Source organism: Dipteris shenzhenensis, chromosome 3 (genome assembly GCF_047967505.1).
Source record: "Dipteris shenzhenensis isolate YYH24624 ecotype China chromosome 3, Dip_SZ_1.0, whole genome shotgun sequence".
Lineage (NCBI taxonomy): Eukaryota > Viridiplantae > Streptophyta > Polypodiopsida > Gleicheniales > Dipteridaceae > Dipteris > Dipteris shenzhenensis.
Genome location: NC_141598.1, coordinates 15,393,221 through 15,415,467, shown reverse-complemented (window position 1 = coordinate 15,415,467; position 22,247 = coordinate 15,393,221). Strand labels below are relative to the sequence as shown.

The following is a 22,247-nucleotide window of genomic DNA, read 5'->3' as shown; positions in this document are numbered from 1 at the left end:
AATCCATCGGCTAAAGGTCCCTAGCATTTACTCAACTGACATTGATAACTTTATTTTGAAATTGATCAACCGTGGAGGTGGATGGTGGATGGATCGAAGGCCTAGGATGCTCAAATTGGTGGGATGCACATTTGGTGGGCTCCAAACTAGCAAAGGTTGAAAAATTGAGGTGTAATAAGGAGGAATAGGTCACCATTTATTGTGGACCATTAGATCTTGGATAGATCTAATGGTGGAGATCAAAGGATCAAATGCAGGCCCTAGATTTAGGCAGATTTTGGAGGGTGGATGTGGAGGCACTTGTGATCAATGGCTGAGATTCAGGTGCATAATGGACATTTAAGCGCATTTTTCTCGGATGTCCACCTTTGGATCTCCTTGAGATCAATGCCTGAATTCCAACGCCTTTTCCTTGCATCTCCACCCTTGGATCTATTTGTAGATGGATGGCTTAAAATGAGCCCCCTTCTCTTTTGATCTCATCCATTAGATCCTTGCCATTTTCAAGGGTTTAGATTCGATCCCTCTATCCTTTAATGGTATCCATTGGATCTTTAGGGAACACTAAATGGATGCCCTTTTGAGACCCCAAATCTACCCTAATGGGAAAGACTCTCTCACCTAATAAACAATGTAAAAATACTCAAAGCCCAAAAACCTTAGAGGAAATGCAATGTAAATGATACACACAAGCACATAAAATGACGTGCAAAGAAGACCCACACTATCGACACTTGTAGAATAGAAAATTCAAGTACAAGAGAAAATTTTTGCCTATTTATGTGCAATTTACATTCAATGACACTATTGGAGCTACTTGGTTTCATGCTCAGGCAAAGGGGAGTGTACAAAGACCACATACAGACACACAAATAAATAAAGAGTGAGGAAGATAGCTCACACATGATAGCTACTATGCAATACAATATTACAAATGCAAAAACAAATGTATACATGCCTCATGTGGATCCGTGTTTCTCACCCATTATGTCTTTAAGGGCTCTCGTTGCACTTTCTCATGTAGATATTCACATGATATAGCTCCCAACACATGTGCACATACGTGTGTGTGTGTGTGTGTGTCTGTGTGTGTGTTTAGATTAAAAAGTCCCATCAATAATTGAGCCATACAATTAATTCCATCAATTGGATAAAAAGTTAAAAAAGGGAAACATAAAAGGAAAAAAAGTTTGAGACATCTAGATTGAAAAATGCAACAAGTAGAGTTTGCAAATATTTCGATAAAAATTAAGAATTTTTAATAACATTGAGTTTGATAGACATAATGTTGAAAAAAGAGGTCGAATCCTTAGGCAGTCCCGGTTCCAAGGTCGGGGTCCACTTACCTCTGCCACCATCCAAACAAACTAGGTGTTGGCCTACATCATAGTTACGTTTGAGTAGACAGGTAATGCATGTTTTCCCCGGCTTGTTATCGCTTTACCTAGGAATATAGATAGCCATATGGATTCTTAGATAATTTTTAAAAAAGCCACAAGGGAAGTTTAAGTCACAAGTTGAGAAGAAGAGAATGAGTGCATGGGTTGAGACGGGATTAGAGGAGGTATGGGACGATTAGTGGGCTTGGTGTGTGGGGTAGTTAAAAAGAGAGTGTAAAGGGGAGATTTCGCGGGGTTAAATGAAAGAATAATTCATAGTTGGGGAAGTATTCGTGTGTGTGTGTGTGTGTGTGTGTGTGTGTGTGTGTGTGAGAGAGAGAGAGAGAGAGAGAGAGAGTGTGTGTGTGTGTGTGTATGTGTGTTCGTCGACCTAGCAAAAATCTACCCTACTATACTACTGGATCAGTTTCCAATGATAAAGTAAACCAAAAAAAAGCTTGGAATTATTTTGGATGGAACTCACACTTGTTACTTTGAGTTCTACCTAAAGAGTTTTAAGGTCGACCTAACGCCAAAACTTCAAGCTGATATTTTAGTTTTTAGATAAAATGGCCATACTTATTAACTAGAATGAGTTTTTAAAGAGGTTCTAAATCCTAGAGTCTAAGGATGACTATAAAAAATATTTTGGAATTTCTTGGGAGCTTGATAATCATACTTATTATGATTTATGGCCTCAAATGTAATTTTAGTGGATGTTGAGAGCGAGGCAAAATTTGATCTTTTGTAAATTTTTTGACGTGTCTAACTGCAAGTTCCAAACTCAACTTTACTTTGTATATGTCTTCAATAGGATATTATGGAGTAGCATGAGTTTTTAGGGCACCTAATGTCATGTGAAACACCAAACTCAAACCTTATTTTAATTGTCCATTATGTTGCTATTTATGTTCTTTTCAATATACAAGGGTTAAGTGATATTACAAGAACCTTCAAACATCTAAACTACACTTATAGAGTGCCTATAATTGTGGAGGAGTGATACCAATAAAGAAAATTTCTATGCAGAATAGTTCTATGTGGGATAATTCAAAATTACAAAAGCAAAATTTAATGCGTCCCCTTTTTTAATAGATGAAATTCAGATCACTTAATCTCCTTTAATTGTAGCCTTTATTGTGATGTGGTGACTTTTCGCTAATAGAATTTTAGTATTTTTAAGATATGACACTTTGTGTCTATTATGTGTACTATATAAAGATGTTTGTTTATGAAATGTGACTTACAATGCAACTTATTAAGCTAACCACTCTTATTACTTGCTAAATCAATCTTACCAAACTTATTTTTCAACAAACTTTTGTCACTCTTCTGTGTTTGATATACTTAGAAGCACTTTAAAAAATTCTAGTGCATTGAAATCATTTCTAATTTCAAGCATGCTAGGTAAATTTTCAAATTTGAATAATGCTTGGGTAAAAAGCTGTGTTACCATACATTTGTGAGCATTTTGTGATTACACATAATGGTTTGTGTTTCTCCTTTTTTTAAAAAAAAATTAGTACTATGAGGAGACTATGAGTCTACCTTAAGCTCAAGAGAGGGAATCATCAAAAAACACTTCTACATCAAGTTTTGATTTTTTTACCAAAACATCAAAAGGATGCTTTAATGTCCGATTATGCTACCAAGTTAGTGGTAAGGGATCCTTGGATTTCTCCATTAGTTGGTATAAGTTCCAATTGAACAGTTGTTCAATAAAAGTGAAAGGGATATTTGATCGACAATTGGTCAACTTCGAGTAGATGGAGAGTTTGGTTTGACACCTGGGAATTTATTGACTGCTTACACACCAGTTTGGATAACAAAACACCACAAGATTTCAACCACTGGGAATAATCGAATACAAAAGATGCTACTTGAATCGCTGATGCAAGTACAATTACTTTGGCAAATGGGGTAGGCATTTTGTAAACTTACAAACCGATGGACAAATAAAACAAAAGCAAACTCATACACTACTTGATAAAGCTACTTTGCAAGTTCATATACAATTTAAAAAAGCTATTTTCAGACATAATATCCAAACAAAGCTACAATTAAGAAAGCTATTTTGCAAAAAAAGAAGCAACAAAAAGCATATTTTCCTTTCAAGTTTTGTGTTGCTTACAATTTCTTCTTTTCTAAAGTTTGGGAAAAAAATGAGAGGAATCTCAAAGAGAGAGAGAGAGGAGAGCTAAAAGATTATGCAGAAACTCTTACAAAAAAACAACATTTCATTAAGTAGAAACATGTTGATTGACAATGCCTTGCATGAACAAGGGCTATGTCGTGTAAGCAATTACAAGTACATAGTAGATGATTGCCTATTTAATACAATGACATATTTGATGCATGGGCCCATGAAATCTAAAGGACTTCGCACTGTAGCAATGGAGAGATTTGTTTCATCTTTGCATACTAATGATGAGCAAGCAATCGATTTCTTGCAAACATATTTGCCTTTGGCTTTTATATATGAACAACATGGGGTGTACACTCATATAGTGAATATTTTGAGTGAATAAGCATTTCAATAATGCATGGAGTCTTACAGGTGATCAATTTGCCATTTTTTGTATTTCTAAACTTCTTCAAAAAACAATACATGTATGATCATTTGTAAGCAAGAAGGTGTACCTGCAATTTGGAGAGAAATATGTGTTACAGCCATTACAAATTTTCTAGGATGATAATCCTTGACATTCTCCTCGTTTTGAACCAATTATCAAGATAGGTGCACTGTCTAAATTTGAGATGCCAAGCAATACACTTCTAAACCTTTTAACTAAAGGTCAAGGTAATGTTGCCAAAGCATACATAGATCCACCAATTGAGCTAGGCATTCAGGAAGATGAGGCAATTGATATTGTGCTATGTGGTCAAAACTTGCGTCGTATAAAAAATTACAAATACACTCTAGGTGATTTCTTATTTGATACAATAAAGTATTTAATAGGGGTAGAATTAACATCTGAAGAAATATGCATAGCAGCAATACAACAATTCTATATTTGCTTACACAATAACGACAAAATTGCATGAATGCTCCGAAGCATATTTACATATAGATTTTTTGAAGAGTCTTTATCATGTGCAAAGCTGTGAAGAATACTTGAATCGCATGAGCAAATAAACAACAAAGGGTGGACTTTGGGGAGATAATTTCATTGCCATGTGGGTGTCATCATTCTTGAAGAAGCCACTCTACATATGGTCATCTTTATATAAGAGAGTTTGTGTAAAACATGGGGAAAACTTCGATGTAGAGCCATTGCAAGTACTATATGATGACCACCCTTTCCATATACCTCACTTTGAGCCTATTGTTAAAATGAGTTCAAATGAAGGGTTACACCTCACATTAAGCTCCTAGCTACAAATACCAATCCTGCAATTGAAGAAGAAGCTATTGTGATCAGCATGGCACCAATTAATCACAATCAAACAAAGATGATGTGCTACGCGAACAACATCTATGTCATATAACAACTTATAAATATGTTCTCGACCATTGCTTATTTTACACAATTAAGTACCTAGTTAACATACAATTAACATCTAAGTAGCTTCAAGCAATAGTTCATAATTTGTCAACTCTCAGAAGAATAATAAAAAAGCAGCAACAACTAATTGCATTTGAACATATTATAATTAGAAAATTTGCAGATTTTGCATGATGTAGAGAGCTTTGACAAGTACTTAACTCATATGAGCAAGTCAACAACATAGAACGGCCTTTTGGGAGACCATTTTGCTAGTTTATGGGCATCATCATTTTTACAAAAACCTATTTATGTATGGTCAAAGAGGATTTATATCAAAGTTGGTAACCACTTTAATGCAACGGCGTTGCAAATTCTATATCATAACAATCTGTCTCATGCATTCTATTTGAGCCCATTGTTGAAACTAAGGAAGCGCTCACTCCAGTCGTAAACATTAGCCTCACAAAATCAAAGATAACATCAAAAGTAGCATAACAATCAATTCATCAACCGATATTTTTCTCACTAATATTATTAACAATCAAACTTTTACAATTTGTAATACATTATTTATCTAGACTTTTTACTGTATTTTCATGCAGTATTCAAATCATGGAAACTTTGTTGACAATGAGGTTAGAGCATTTGTCTCTAACTTTGGATTTGCAAGGAAGAACAAATAGGCCAAAATCTTTCAAATAATATATCAAACATCACATGGGTGGGAGAGCTTGGATTTTGGTTAGACGGAAAGACAAAATGTTCTGTGTGTATCTAGGAAAGATTTTGAACAAAATGAGTAGCCATGGGGTGCAACATTTGCAAAGAAAGATATAATTTACGGCCTTGTAGTAGGAATTATAGTTGAGGAGGATTTTTGTGTGCACATCTTCATGAAATCAAAGGATCCGAAAGTTGGTGGTGAATGTTTTGTATTGTCAAGAAAAGATGCTGAACCCTTTGCCATGCCACCTCCTAAAGCATCGCAATTTCTAGATCTACAAAATGCATTGGAGGCTCTCACAAAAATTTGGAAACATCTCCAAAGGTGGGGTCAACTAGAATGAGTACAAACTTAAAACGACCAACGTTGTTCCTGAAAAGAAAACCATCTAATGCTTGGACAAAAACCCATTTTCCAAACTACTCGTGCCATTGTGGGATGCAAACAATGATGCTCAATTTATATAGATCCATATGTAGTAGCCGCATAGTGTACATCACAGAAGTAGACAACACAATAAAAAATGCATTCCACAACATAAAATGAAGAAAATAATGATGCAGTTGATCGCTTTAAAAAAATGGGAGCTACGTTCTTGAATTTACAACAAATGTTAGCACAACAAGCAGTATACACAATACTTTCATTACCACTACACCATGCCTCTAAAACAACACAATTTATAAATACAATGTTGTTACAACAACGTGTTGTAGTTTTGAAACTTGATAAAATCTTGCAAACACTACCAGACGACTCAACTGATATAATGTGCACTTCAATTAGTGACTGGTACATAGCAAGGCCAAAAATACTTAATATACCTTGCAGAGTTTATTTCATAGTACGTAATAAAAAATTCCATTTGAAAAAATAAGGCCACAAATAATTAGATTTAAACATTTCAACCAACATCAAGACCCTGAGAAGTACTATGGACAACAACTCATGCTTTATACTCCTTACCTTACCTCATAAGAAACTCTAAGACAATCAAACAAAACTTGGCAAAATGCTTACTATAGAGCTGCAAACCAACTTTCTAAGACTAAAGGAAACTTCAACTTCCTCATATACTCAAACAACCAAAATGCAAAAGCTTGGGAAGACTTTAAGAACCAAATAGACGAAATGGATACAACTACAAGCAATGACATATGGGTTGAGAAACATTTAATAACACTATTTTATTAGACTCATTTGATCTAGTTAATGTGACACACCACAATTGTATGGAAAAACAACCAATAGACATTTCATTACCTCAAACTTGAAATAGACACAAAAATGAAACTCCTCCTTACTTTCAATTTCTGCAACCTGTAGAAGAGCTAATACCATAAGAAGAACACTTATAGCTTCTAAACCCAGAGCAACGACATATATTTGATGCCATAATGTGGAAAAAAAAGAACAACCCTAACAAGCCCTTCTACATGGTCCTAAAGGAGGAGTTAGAACCAGTAAACAATTGTCATACGGGCCCTCAATCAAGAACTACTATGTTAGTATAATAATCCCAATTGTTATCCATTAAAGACCAAATGTTAAAAAATGGCATATATAGGAAAAGCTACATGCAACATTTATGGTGCAACTCTACATTCAACATTTAAGTATACCAGTAAATTGCAAAGATATGCCTGAGTTAATTGCAGAAAGATTAGACAAACTCACAAAGGAATACATGGAAGTTCAAACAATAATCTTAGATGAAATATCACTAAATAGCAAGAGAATGTTAAACTTTATCGATAGAAGACTATGTGCCATCAGATATGTTCATAATTTACATTTTGCTAGCTTGGATATCATAAATAATAGGTGACCTTTACCAATTGCCTCCCATACGTGACAAATGGGTATTCCAAGAACAAAACCCTTTAAAGCAAAGTTTCTAAAAAGAAAACCTCAAATGTTACTAACTCAACACCATTATGCATTAAAGCGATTCCTTTTTCACTAGCATCCTAAATAAATTCAGAATGTAAATACGCAGCAGAGCCACAAGACATCAACGCAATCACCTTTATATACTACCACAAAGTGTTGTATGTGGAGCCAGATCCTTTTCAGAGATTTTTTTTGGGCTATGCTTTGGACCCATGCATGCTTATACCCATTCTATGAAGGGGGGGCAACATCCCTCCTAGGATGTCATCGGGGGGTTCCAATGGGGGCCAACGACATGCATTAGGCCCCCCTTAGCGGGGGTTCAGAGGCAGCACCCCCAAAGCCAAAAATACATGAAAATTGGTGCATGAGTTGCTTATGATTTGTATGGTCAAGTTGTCCTAATTCATTGTCCATCTTAGATGATCCTAATAAAACTGCTTGGCTCCACAAAGAAATAAGATTAAAAATAGGCGTGGCAGTGTTGAGCTATGTGCTCAAAACTACAACACATCCAATGGTCTTGTAAATGGAGCCAATAAAGCTATGAAAAATTCTAATTCACATGTTATTGTCTAGAAACAATTCTCGAAACCCAACATCAGAATACAAACATGACAACAGACCAAGTACTTAATAAAAGGACCATACTGAGCAACATTGGACTGTAGCACTTCCAATTACAAAAGAAATCCAAATAGGTTAATACAAACCATATCATTACACAAACACAATATCCAATCCAACAAGCATCAGCGAGAGAACAATGCATCGTGCATAAGGTTCAACATTGGAAGCATTATGTTTTGGCCCCACGAGCAAACCACAATACGAGATCACATACACAACACTTTCAAGAGTACACACCAAAGAAAATCTTTACCTCATGAAACCCTTAAGAAATATTCACTTCCATGTAGACTCAGCCGTTGTTATAGAAATGCAAAGAGTCCTTACAACTGCAACTTGGCAATTTGATGTGCCTCGTCTTGAAAGATGGAGTAAAACACATATTATCTCACAAACATTAAACAAGCGCTCATTGCAATTATAGTCAGCTGATTTAAATGCTAATTATAATCTCCAAGCATCTGACTTACTTCACCTCATTGAACTAGAACTGCACATCCAACAGAATATATAAAAAAACAGAAATTTGCTACAATCACAGCATTTCAAGGAATGGCTGCATCACTCTTATACAAGCATAAACTTTCCTTATTCTCACATAAAATGTTTTATATTCCTTGGACTTGAAATGATCATAGCACATTTCCAACCAAATTTAAGGTAATCAATGTTTGTTATTTCAATATATTGAGATAAGACATGTCACTTTCTAGAGCACTTAGCACATGTATTGCTTACAAAACCATCTAGTTACCCAACTTTTGTCTTGGAAAATTTCAACATCAACATGCTTGAACATTCTCAAAAGCAAATACAACTAGCAAATCTCATGGGACAACATCATTTGCACTTAGTAAACAAAGACCCAATGACAATCTATGGATCTCAAATTGATCATATCTAGACAAACACACCGATTACCAATGGTTATGTAGGAGCAACTGAAGCATATTGGACTGACCATAATCCTGTTTACATTACATACCAATTTCCAGCGCGCTTACCATTATTTACAATAGCTTAGACTTCCATGCTTAAGTCTTTGAACTTGAAATGATCACATTTTCAACTAGCTTAAAATTCCATGCCAAGTCCCCGGACTTGAAATGATCACATCATAATCTACAGATCTCAAATCCGCCATATTTAGACAAACGCACCGATTACCAATAGTTACTTTGGAGCAATGGATGCTTGAGCGGTTCTTTTAAGCTTTTCCAGACATCATTAGTTCCTATAATCAAATATGCGACTGAGGTTATTTGTTGCAATCCAAGCAAGATGGATGTTACATAAATTGTATTTTTGATATTTCTTGCTCTAGACATTATTTTATTTTAGTCAAGTGTGACTATGGTAAAGTATTCCATAAGAGCGCACTGGACGTGGCGGGGGTCCTAGTGGATGCTTTGTGTAGATTAGTTGGGGACGTCACTAGCCTATGGTTAGCCATGCTAAATCGTCAATATTGTGGGTGATTTCATGTTAATATTGATGTCGCTAGTGTTATTAGTGTTATGTTTGAGTATTGTACGTTGAACGCAATTATATTGGGATTAATTGATTCAGTGATCCGTTCAAGTGATTGTTAACAACTACTATACTTGGCGGCTTGAGTACATGTGATGGAGCTAGTGCGAGGGATTGGAATTAATGCGAAGATACCAATCGAGATGTTGCACGTTGCATAGCATGTGGCAAAAGTGGCTTTATCTCCTCGAACTTCAATGTATTATAAATACTCTAGATGAGGAGGCGTAAGCCACTCATCTAGGTTGGGAGATTGTACCCAGTTGGTTGTCGTTCTTTGGTTGATTTTCACGTTTTTCAAGAATTCCATGCTTGATGTAGTGATTTCCTCTTAAGGAATTATCACAGCTTTCAGATTAAGCAAAAGCGCATATGCGAACCTGTGCCCTCTTGTTTAATAGGGTTGTATGATTCTATTAAAAATAAATATTTACACAAAAAATGTGTTCTTAGCCTTCAAAAGAGTCCTTAAGGAGGACTCTTGCTAATGGAGTGGTCTCAACAAGACACATGGGTGCATGCAAGCACGGCCCTTGAAGATCCATGTATGAATGTGAGTATATCACACACAGGACAATTGATTGCTTTTGAAAAACATCCGATGAGAAAATGTCTCCCCTTTGTTGGCATGAAAGTGGGTCATTGGAAAGATTGTAATTGAAACCGTTCCATGTTTATCACGTATCCATGCAACTTTCAGAGGACTGAAGATGTAACCAATTCCATGGCTGCCATGTGGTCGGCAGTGCAAATTGAAAGGCGCAACTAAACTGTTGCTATAGACTGTACCTTTGAGGAGCAGTGCTAAAAAATCACAAAACTTAAGGTTTCAAACTCTTATGCTTTTTATTGAGACAGTGCTAAAAAATCACAAAAGGTTTCAAACTCTTATGGTTTTTATTGAGAATTAATTTGCAGCTGAAAATGCCTTTCAAAAATTGGCCTTACGCAAAACAGCCATGGCGTCAATCACGATTCCTATCTCGCAAGCCCAAATTTCGCAGAGTAGTCACGACCCTTCTTTGGGAGCGCGTCCGCTGAGGCAGCAACAGGTAGTGGTCGTGGGAGATGGCCGCATTGGGCGCGCATTTTTGCAGATGGCTGGCCAAAGGTTTGTATGTTTCTCGTCAGATTTTACTTCCAAGACTCTTGACCAACGGCAAATGCGTGAGGCGGATGTGGTACAATTTCTGGATTATTCTGTTCTCCCTTCAACCCAGAAAATCAGCTGCCCCCATAATCTCATTCCGAATTTCCGATGCTTTATGAGGTATCTAGCGGAATCTGTCGGCAACGATTTGTGTCAGAGGCAGTTACAAGTTGAGAGAAACATCATTCTCTCTCAGCGAAAATTATCAAGGCAGCGATAATGAGGCAGGCGCAGCTTGGTCGGCTGAGCTATGTCCATATCTTAAAAAAAAAAGGATGAATGTGGTACTAGCATAAGGCAAACAAGGTGGAAACATGTCATACAATTATACTAAGCTTCTGAAACAGGCTACAACATGTTCATGTTAATCAATGACTTCAACCCAAAGCACCGATGTAGTGCTCTAGGCTTGGGAAGGGAAGGTACAAGCTGCTGAAGACTTTGTTGAGGATATGAATCAATTGTTAAGGCATGCCAACAAGGACACTATCGAAAGAGCTCAAGATAGAGCTAAAAGATATGTGCATCCACATTGGAAGGAAAATCAAGTTTGACGAAGGTGAGAGTATATCTGAAGGCACCCTGGGTTTCCAAAACCTTAGAGAGAGGTCGTAGTTTCAAATTGTCTCTTAGGTATTGTGGCATGTGACTCCCTCACTAAGGGTTTATCACTATTTTAGGTGAAGTAAGACATCTGGTGAAATGGAATGTAACTCTGGTTGTGCATCCCAATATTGCTTCTCCTCATGAACACGAGTGTTACTCCTAGCAGCATTGTGTGCATGAAATGGCATAGCATCTCTCAACTATTGCAGACACGGTGAGGAAGGCTAGCATCAGGCTGAGAAGGAACCCTCTTGTGATCCTCCATCCCAAGCGTGTCAAGTGCAAAACTACCATGTGGAGTAGTGACAAAATTTGTGAAATGGAAATTAAGGATTTGATCTTGGGCAATCTCTATCTCCTCATGAGTCACGTCCAGGATCTCATGCGAACCCCAATAGTTCCTCTTATTCCTCTGATAGCTCGCCTATCATGCTTTGTTTGGTGTCCCTGTGCTCCATATCTTGCCTACTTCCCCATGCTTTAGGGATTCATCTCTGGCCACATTTAAAGAATAGGTTTGACCTCTTCTTGCCTTCCTTGGTCGCCCTTCAATGCTTTATAATCTTTCTAGTAGTCATTGTCAACATAGCTTTCAATAAAGCTATTGGAAAGAAATTAGAAAGTAGGTAGTAGTTTATCTTGAGTACCAAGAAAGAATAGGGAGGACTTCGAGGTAGGTTCAACCCGGGCACCACAAGGACTCCTAAAGGGGTCCATGTGTCCTTTAAATGAGCCCCAAAAGAACCCTACCCACAAATCTATGAATTTTTACGATATAGACACACTTGTACCTACCATCATTTCCAACACCATCTCAATGTCTAGCCAATGGTGCAATGCTAGGTAGATGTGAAACAAATTGAGTTATCGACTTCCAAGTGCCTCCAGGAACGTGGTTTAATCATCTACAGACTATTAGTGTCAAATAAAGTCTTTTGTCCTCATACAAGATGGTGTTCCCTTCTACTCCCTTTGCCTACTCATCTAGGCTATCCCCTGGCCCTCAGTATCTTGGGCAGTCCCTAGTTTCCCATTCTTCTCAATCTTTGGATGTGCTCACCATGTTGGCAACCATAGTTCTTCAACTCTTGCTGAGGCCCTGGTCCTTTAAACACCCTTCGAAAAGTTTACACCACCACACATGCTCGTCTTCTTCCTAGTCCCCCATATACCCTTGTGGTGCAATCTTCTCATCTGCAAAAGGCAGTTGTTGTCATGACTCATCTATAATTCTATCGTCATCCCTTGTTCCCATCACAAGGAGCAGCTCATCAATGTGTCATGTTGGCTTCATCGGACATTTGTTCCTCTTCAAGCTTTTGCAAGATGGCTGAATTGTATACAACCATGGGTGAGAAAAGTGTCCTTTGAGGGTGGAGTGAAGAGAGGTAGAGTGCTCCTCATCCACTAGTCCCTATTGAGGCTACAAGGGCTGGTTTGTTGATTTAGCTTAATGAGTTGCTGAAATCTGAAGGCTGATGCTGAGAATGAGCCAAGAGGTGGCCTTCCATAGGCTACTATCCCTCTAGACTAAGCTGACCTAGCACTTGTAAATTGGAACGATCGGCCAAAGATTCTAGGGCAGGTTCCAAGAGACTCCACATTTGTTCCAGCTTCTGCAGAATGGGGTGTCATGAGCATCTATAGGCGTAATCTACAGATAAGGCAGCCACAATGGCCACATATCCATTAAGATTTGAATCTAGGTGGATCTCTGGCGGAAAAGACACATGTAGGTTAGCTGTCACGTTAGCAGCTGGCTAGGTCAGCAGCAAGTTAGGCCCTTCTAGCTGTTGCCCATGTCAGCAAGTCAACAGCAAGTTAGGCCCTTCCAACTGTTACCCACATCAACGATTTATCGGCTGATCTATAGACCTAATCGACCCTTGCTCTAGTTGGGTATTCCTAGGAGAGGTTGGGCCTATAAAAGGAGCCCCTTTTGAAACATGCACTCAAGCATGGGTTAGCTAGGCCTATACTTGAGTGTATCCAAGATCAATCGCTACAAGCACTCCACAGGTGGAAATACTGCAACATTAGCAAGGATCACATAGGGGGAGCTAGCGAGCTCACGTCTTGAGCATAGATCCAATACATCCGATGTCCATCGAGTTTGAGGTTAGGCTAGCACCAATCCCACGTCGTATCTACGTCCCGTACCATAGATACCCAATACTCTAGGTGTATGGATTGACTAGGGGATCCCCCAAGATGAGCCCTTGGCTCATATTTATAGACTCACCCAAGGGTGTCCTTGACTTTAGGGTACTTGCACACTGGGTGTGTTGTATAAACTCAACCTTAGTGTTTACTAACTCTAAAGGAACCCTTGAGTGGGTCATGTGCCCACCTCAAAACTATCTGACACTGGGATATTTGAGTGTGAAACACAAGAAATTGTTGCTCATGTTATCATCATTAGACTGATCCTTCCATTTAATAAAATTAGAAATTGGACCTTAGAACAACAAAACTCTGAATTTGTACGATTGGATATACTCTAGTCTTACAAAGGTATATAAAACATCTCATATTGTTCTCGCAAAAAGTTAGACACAGCTCTAACCTTGATGTTGTGGAGCCCAATGGTCCATGGACCCTTTGGCTGAAAACCATACATCATAAAGAATGGACTCAATTAGTGCCTGTATGCACTATTATGTGCGAACTCAGCCATTGGAAGATATTCTTCCCAATCAGATTGCTTACAAGAAACATAAGCACAAAGCACGTCTTTGAGTATCTGATTCACTTGGTCCGCTTGACCATTTGGCATTGGATGATCAGTTTAGCTCATGCTCAGCTTTGTGTCCAACTCCTTGAACACTTCACGCCAGAAGGGCCCAGGCGTGGGGCAGCTATTGTAATCATTATTGGAATAAATTTGGCATGTTCGTCAGAGGATCTACAACTACCCAAATGCTGTTTCTGAGTATGAGGTAGTCCAACTATGAAATCCGTGGAAATACTTTCCCATTTCTTCTCTGGAATCTCCAGAGGATGTAGCATGCCAACCTATCTAAGGCCTTCCGTCTTGTTCACTTGGCATTGCTGGCATTCTTGAACATATTGTTCGATATCAATTTTGGCAATAGAAATCTTTCATGACCAAAGCCAACGTCCATTGGATCTTAGGATGCCCAGCACAATGGATGTCATGACATTCATAAAGTACTTTCTTCCCCATGTCTTGAACACCTGCTACAAAGGCTTTGCTTTTCCTTCCCTATTGAAGTAGAATCTGTAGGTTCATCTGGGCATGCCCCACCGTGGACTTATTTCCATACATGGCTGAAACTTTGATCATGCTCATATAGGCCCTTAAAGGAAAGGAAGAGATCAGACTGGATTTCCATGAAACTCATCATTTTCATGTGTACGATGCAACTCAGGGCATTTGCTACAATGCTACTAGCTCCCCTTCTATAACATATTTCAAAGTCAAAATCTTGAATTGACTTTGACCATCTTGCCTCCCGACCAGACTAGTTAGAAGCATTAGAGAAATACTTAAGGGAGGTACATATACACACACCAGAAAATTGGTGCCATATAGATAATGCCGCCACTCCTTCAATGTATGGATCACTGCATAAAGCTCTTGACTCTAAGAGTAGTCAAACTATTCACAAGTGCTTCTCTTGGTCTTCTAAACTCCCATTGTATGTGAGAATGTCATCTAAAAAGACAATCACAAGCTTCCTAGATATTGACAAAAAGATATCATTCATCATCTGTTGGAAAGTGGCTGGTGCAGTTGTGAGTCCAAATGGTAAAACCAAGAACTCATAATGTTCATATCGTGTACGAAAGCCCGTCTTAGGTATATCTTCTTCTCTTATACGTATTTGATGGTACCCATTCATAGATCAATCTTGGTGAAATACTTTGCACCATGCAGAGGATCTATGAGGTCATTCATCCTTGGCAAAGGATACTTATTCTTAATGGTAACTTTGTTAAGACCTGCATAGTTTACGCATAAACATATTGTCTTATCCTTTCATGCTTTGACATAGACCTCTTTATGATCCAACAGAGCTCTTGTTGCTGGCCTACTTTGGGGGGCTTGCTGATATTGCGATAAATTCTTTCTATCTTAAGTGGTGCGTTGCCTTATCAACTAGATTGTCTAAGCATTCTTTTTGCTTAGATGCTTGTTTGGGAGAGACTAAAATGAAATCGTCTTGAGAAGCTGTTGTAGCTTGAATGAAGAGAATGTGGATGATTTTTTGAGTAGCCTTCTCCTTTAGTGCTAGCCTTTGTCATGGCTCAGTTTGCCCTCTACGTCCGGAGTGTTGATAGAAACTCAGCATGAAGACCTTTGTATAAATGGATACTCAAGTATGTGTGGGTGTGTGGATTTGTATGTGTGAAGCATATGTTTATACTATGGTCTACCATCACCGTTGTGTGTTTGATGACATCTGTGGGGATGCCATAGATGTGTGATGGAGTTCATGGTTTTCAACCTTATGAGTGACTATGAGGAGATTGAAACTACACTATATGTGGTGTTTTTAGAGGATGAGTTTGGGCATGTTTTTGGATTCATCTAGATATGTATTACTTCGGACTTGGTCCACCTACCTAGACATTGAGACGAGCCAATAGAACTGAGACTACTTACCATCACCTCCTTAGATAAGATGTCAAAATCTTTTCAGCTTGCCTCATTGAAATTTCAGAGCCATCCAGACAGCAAGAGAATATCTCATCCTTCCTAAGATGGGTGACTTGTGACCATGAGCAAATCATGTTCTTTGCGCGTCTCACCCTTCTCTAGAGGGGTGTAACATGGAATGGTTAATGATCGTGTCATTTCAAACCTTATTGTGCGAGGCATATTTGTGTGTGCAACAAAGAGAGGGGAGAAGAGATAACGGTTAGAGAAATAGATTCGACAACTGATTGGGTCCCAGTACCCACTAAGGGCCTTTCCCCCAATATAGGGGAGAATTTGCTTTAAACTTGGAGAACTTGAAAAATGAAAAGACATCCTCTAGAGCGCACGGAATGCAACTCTCATGAGGACACTGTGAACACGTAGCGCTGACCCACAAAGCTTCAGAAGCAGTTCCGGCCACAACCAAGGCTTCAATGCTGCCCACATTGACGTTGTAGACCATTGTGCGAGGACAATGATGAGGCTAGTGCTGTCCGTGGGCATGAATTGTGACTATGTGAGTGAGAGAGATGAACTGAGGTGAATACAAGGACGGAGAGAGCTGAGAAACTGAGAGAGGAGATGATTGAAAGCTGAGAGATGAGAGCTGAAAGAGCTGTGAATAAACTGGAAAAGAGCTGCTGAAACAAAAACCCTCAAACCTCAACTTGATGCTGTCCAAAAATCCCAGGCTGAAGTGCCACGTGCACACCTTCTCTGGATCTCAATCTGTGTACAGCTGTTTGCTTCTGCTGTACTGTGAATTCTGGAGCAGGCAGAGGGCTCTGCAAGGGGCTGGAACTGCACGGAGGTTGAGGGAAGTGAATGAGGGCCAAGAGCCCCTTTTATAGGGCTCTAGCCAACTGAGTGACCTGGCCCACCTGCAGGTCGTTAGTTGGTTTGGTTGGCTGGCTGGTAGGGACTGCAATTGTAGCCCTACTGGCCGATGTGAAGGGGGGCTGAGACTGCGTATAAGCCTCTCCCAGCCCCTTTTCTACATGTGTGTGCTGCCCTTGGGGGGCTGTACCTACCCTGCTCATCACTCTACTGAGTTCTCCAGTGAAATTTGTCATATCTTGTTAATAACTTTGTTTTTATTTGCAAAAAGTTTTACTTAGAATGTCTTTTGAGAGAAGTGAACTCGTCTATCAAAACTTATGCCCCTGCCTTAGTTTTTCAAAAGGATTTGATTTAGGGTTTGTTTGCAATCCAAGCATGCCTTTTATTTGTGCTGCTTGGAAGTTTCACAAAACTCCAAAATTGCCAAGACTTATTGCAGTTGTTTGTGAGACTGCTTTGACAGATATCTCTAAATGGCTAAGCTACTGCTTCAAAGCCAGCTTGTCTAGTGTCCATGAACTTTGGAGGGACTTATTAAAGGAGGCAAATGTCCCCTCACATCTAAGCTAGATTTTAAATGACTCTCTAGGAGTGATTCTTCTCGAAGCATTCAAGAAAAAGAGTCTCTCTGATTTTACTACGCTTTATACAAAGATAAAAAAGCTAGTGGCTGAAGTTCTTAAGCTGCTGAGATTTGACAAAGATAGATGCAAAGTGCTAAAAGTTGAGAAAACAGCTTTATGTTTTGACTTTTTGTAATAAAAATCATGACATTGATTCTAAAAAGAAAAAGATACACAAAGGTTGTAAGTGTTGAAGATGTTTGCTCTTGGATAGATTTTCTTTTAGATAATCTTTACATCACAATAGGTGATTCTTTGTTTCAACAAATTATAGGAATCCCTATGGGCACTAATTGTGCTGTCTTTTTATCTTTTCACTTATGAATTTGAGTTTATGCAACGTCTTATTTCTATCAATACTTGCCCTATCATTTTACATAAGCTTAGCCAAGTTAGGTAATACGCAAGAGTATAATCCATGAAAAAAGTACGCACAATCTTAGATATGAAGCCTTAGGCATGGTTAGAATGTTTGAACAGAAGCTGAAAACAAAAAGTGGGGAGCTGAACAGCCCGTTTTCCTTTTAGTTTCAAAACAGAGTTTGATTGAGTATGCATTTGCTTTCTAAGTAGTAAGTTAGGAATGTAATTTTGTATCTTTGTAGGGAGCGGTACATAAGTGTAAGAGGTTCATTTAGTTTTTTATGTTTAGATAATTTATTGATTCTGTAAATTCTTTCTTTCATTCCTACATGAATGAGTGAGAGAGAGAGAGAGAGAGAGAGAGAGAGAGAGTCAGTCTATTAATGTCCACTCAGTCTATTAATGTCCACGGAAGACCAAGAGGTCTATGGGACAGCACAGAACCAACTAATACATGAGTTTAGAGAGGGCACATGGCAACTCCCATAGAGTGCAAAAGCATCTCTATTTATTCAGGATAGCTACATCTAATAAAGCATAAAAACATATAATCGGCCATACATCAGTTTAAGACTAAGACTGGGAGTCTTTTGGTTTGGATTTGAATTCTTTGAAAATTGCCATGCCTTCACGGTATAGTGCCCGTTTTCCATCCTTCCTTGCAGCTTTGGCCTTGGCTAATTCTGTCGCTTTGTTCTTCAGTTGAGCTCGTGTGAGCTCCTCAGCTATCCATACCGTCGTCCCTTTCAGCTTATGTGATTGGTGAAGAATCTTGGTGTGTAGTTTACGTGACTTGAAAGTGATGATAGCATGTCCTTTAGAGTGTTTGATATTAGTTGCTACCTCATCATCATCATCTTCATCATCATCCTTCCATTCAATGTTGGGCATGCCTGCTTTGACTTGTGCTAAAGTTTCACTAAAAGAGTCCTCATCCTTGTACTAGTTTCTGGAAGTCATCTTGTTCGAATCTTCAATAAGTTTTCACATCTAGCTACATGCTCCTTAATCTCTTCTTGAATGTCAATTTTACTTGTCTTTGTCTCGACTTTCACACTTACCTCCCTCTTGTTTGTACTTCAAAGTGAATGAAGTCTTTAACTATGGAGACTAGTTGAGGAGTGGGTAGGGAAGCCTTACATGCCTTCATAACTTTGTCTATGATTGCTTGCTTTGCCAAGCCCTTCGAAAAACTGAAGTTTAGCTGTCATAGCTACCAATTGCATCTTTAAGTCACGAACCTCTTGTTGGAAGTAAAAGATTTGCTCATGATGACCAATGATAGGCCTATTTAAACCTACTTTATAGTATGTATGTGCATACGGAGAAGGCGTCTTAGCTGCAACTGTGGAGTATTGTACTCGATTAATCGGAGTAGTTGGTGTAGAGAGGGGAGGGGATTTGGATTTCAAGGAGAGGCTAGGCCACTCCATGCTGGCCATATGTGTAGGACCCCAAGCTAACTAACCCCCGAACTAGGCCAGGGGTCTCATACCAGTTCAAGATTAGTTAGCTGCTAACTGAGAGGTAAGTCGGCGGAGGGGTTGGACAAGAGTAAGACGTAGGTACGCCGAGAGGGTAGATAGCTAGTCAGGGGCTGAGCGGAGCAGATGAGGAGCTGAGTGGAGTGGGTGGGGGCTGAGCGGTGCGAGGGAGGGTTAAGCGGTTGAGTAGAGCGGAGAGGCTAGACGACTAGCTGGGTGAGGGCTGAATAGTGACAGACGGGCGGGTTGAGCGACGATGGACGGGCGAGTTGAGCAACGATGGACGACTAGAGCATATTTTTTTCTTGATTTGTTTGTTTATTTTTGCGTAGTCACCTGTCACGAGGACGTGAAATTATGGGACTTTTGATTTGCAACTCCCGTAAATTGCGCGTGATTGCCTTGAGCCTCTGGGGCACGAGGGTTCACCGGCCATGGAGCGAGACTTGGGGAATTAAAATTCCCTAGTGGGCCCTTGGAAATAGTGAATGTGCGCCCAGCTACTAGGCAATTAATTCCTAGGGCCAAAGTGTGCAACAGGGGGGGCAAAAGAGTGGTGCAATTAAAAATTGCTAATTTTAGCATAGGACTCCAAAAAGAGCCCAGAGCCCTTCTTTTGGATTCAGAAGGCCAAAATCAGTTCTAGAAGAGCGAGATCATCAGTTGGGAGCTGCTTGAGCCTGCTAGGTGCTACTAGAGCAAAATGTCATCTGCCAGGAGCTTCGAGATCCTGCTAGGGAAAATCGCCATCAGCCAGGGCCAATTCCAGTGCATCTAGAGGAAATCGCACCTGATCCAAGAGCCTGTTGCAGATTGCGATTTCAGCCAAGGTGTCTCTTTCAGATTGTCATTTCATCTACAGGTCTTCCAGGCTGTGCCAGGTGACTGCGTCTAGTTCCAGGGCTGTTCTAGGTGTTTCCAAGCTGTCCAGGTTGCTACAGAAGATTGCGATTTTGCTTCCAAGCTGTCCAGGCTCTGCAGGGAAACTTGCAATTTGATTTCTGGAGCCTTCCGGGTGGTATTGCTGATTTTGGTAACTTTCCAGGCGTGGGTGTTCTCTTCTAAGCTGCTTTTGGGGCTGTGCGAGAGCAGAATCAGCTTTTCTCCGCAGGATCATGCCACACATTCCAAGGTTGTTCGTGGGGGTTGCCTTGCCTTGCCTAGTTTGGATATTCATGATACATGGAAGGCAGGCTTATGAGCATGTCATGAATACTACCTCCATTGAAGTATGGAATGATTAACCAAAGATCGCTAACGTGTGTGTAACCAATTGCCCGACACACGGCCCTATGCATTACAGTTTTGAAATTTTCTGCCACCACACAAGGTAGGCTTTTGGACTAGCACTAGGTGTCTTATCTTGGATTTTGTATAGACTTAAGGTGTTATTAAGCTGTGGACCAGCTGTAACCACATTATTTGGCTTGCTGAAGACTCCTTGAGGTATGTCACAAGTCATGCTATACCTTGAGAAGTATAGACACATGGGGATGTGTATGCCTTGGCAATGCTGAAGTTTGTGCATCTCTTCAAATTTCCTCCTTTTTTTCTTTAGATATTGTAACTTGCCTCCCAAGACCTCAATTTGTTAGTGGATGGCATCCAGGATCCTTAATGAGCTATGCCTCCAAAATGTGTAGGAACAGATCTGGATGCAAGTGATCACAAGAAAGTGACCTTAAAAGTTGAAACTTTTGGCAACAGCTTGAGTGCAAGTGGGGAGAATTTCACGCAAGGAGAATTTGGGACATGATGGCCTTCATTTTTTTGAGATGCCCTTTATGCACTGTCATAAAACATTTGAAGGCTAAATGCATGGTATCATACCATTTGGTGGCTGCTATGTAGGCCAAACACATGGCATCACTCCCAAAGTTAAAAAAGCACGAAAATGCAACGTAGAATGAGGCAGTCTACCAAGCCTGACATGAGTCCCAGCTGGTTGCTTGGAGATGCAAACGGGAGAAAAGCATGAAATGTGTGCCTGAAATCAGGCCAACCAGACAGTTGTGATGCAGCTTCTGTGGCAATATTGGGTGAGTAATGCATAAGCCAAGCTCTATGTCCCAAGCTGTAGAATTTACATCGAGAAACGAAAGCTGAGGTATGAAAGAAAGCATGCTCATATTGTCAAGAAGCTGGAACAATCTGGAAGAGATTAAACAAGATGCTGGAGCAATCAGAAGGAACAATAGGAAGGCAAGGGATGTGCAAATGGAAGGATAGATCAAATAATTTTTAAAGGCTTTACATTGCAAATTGCTTGAGAAGCTTATGGAAACCCTCCCATCTTTTGTAAGAGTATTGGTTTCTCAAATCTCTCCCTTCCCCTCTCATGGCTGCTATTATGAAAGCTTGGGGCTGCTTCAGAAACACACTTTGCAAAGTTCCATCCAACTCTAGTGAAGAAATTCACAGACAACCAATCACGTGGAATGACTTGATTTTGGATGATCATGGCAGGCCACTTGGAGTGTCACATTATATGCAGTGGTCTAGATGGGAGAGGGGACCTGCCTCTACGGTAGGCGCTTGGCAGGCCTTTATGAAACTTCTAGAGGATCGGAGACTTTTAGCAGTTGGCCATCTCAGAGGGAGTGAACTCAGGATACAGCAGACACAGGTAGCCATTCCGCCAGAGTGGATTGATGCAGATGACATGCCTTACAGAGTCCACTTGGTGGGGAGCTTTTTCAGGGATGGGCATTCTGTTACAGATCATTGCATTGCAGGATGCACATGAGGATACCCTTGTCTTTGATGTTCACTCGAGAGGCAGACTTATCAGGTCTTCTGATGATATTCTTTTGGAGGTCGCATTTCAGCCTGTCAGGATTGTAGGATTCATGGAGTGGGACAGGGACTCAC

General features: G+C 39.7%; 1 protein-coding gene across 4 annotated transcripts in view; it reads left to right on the top strand.

The window, feature by feature from the left end:
• Positions 1–10,101: 10,101 nt before the first annotated feature.
• The window catches only part of LOC147903417 (uncharacterized), a 34,012-nt gene continuing 21,866 nt past the window's right edge, over positions 10,102–22,247 (top strand). Inside the window, exons 1-2 of one of the 4 annotated variants that reach the window (XM_087372825.1) lie at positions 10,280–10,470; positions 10,522–10,755. In XM_087372825.1, the coding sequence (XP_087228951.1) occupies positions 10,604–10,755 (152 nt within the window). In that variant the 5' untranslated portion in view covers positions 10,280–10,470; positions 10,522–10,603. Of the gene's footprint in view, positions 10,198–10,279; positions 10,471–10,521; positions 10,756–22,247 lie in introns of those variants that run through there. The other 3 variants (XM_087372826.1, XM_087372823.1, XM_087372824.1) reach the window with 3 other exon arrangements.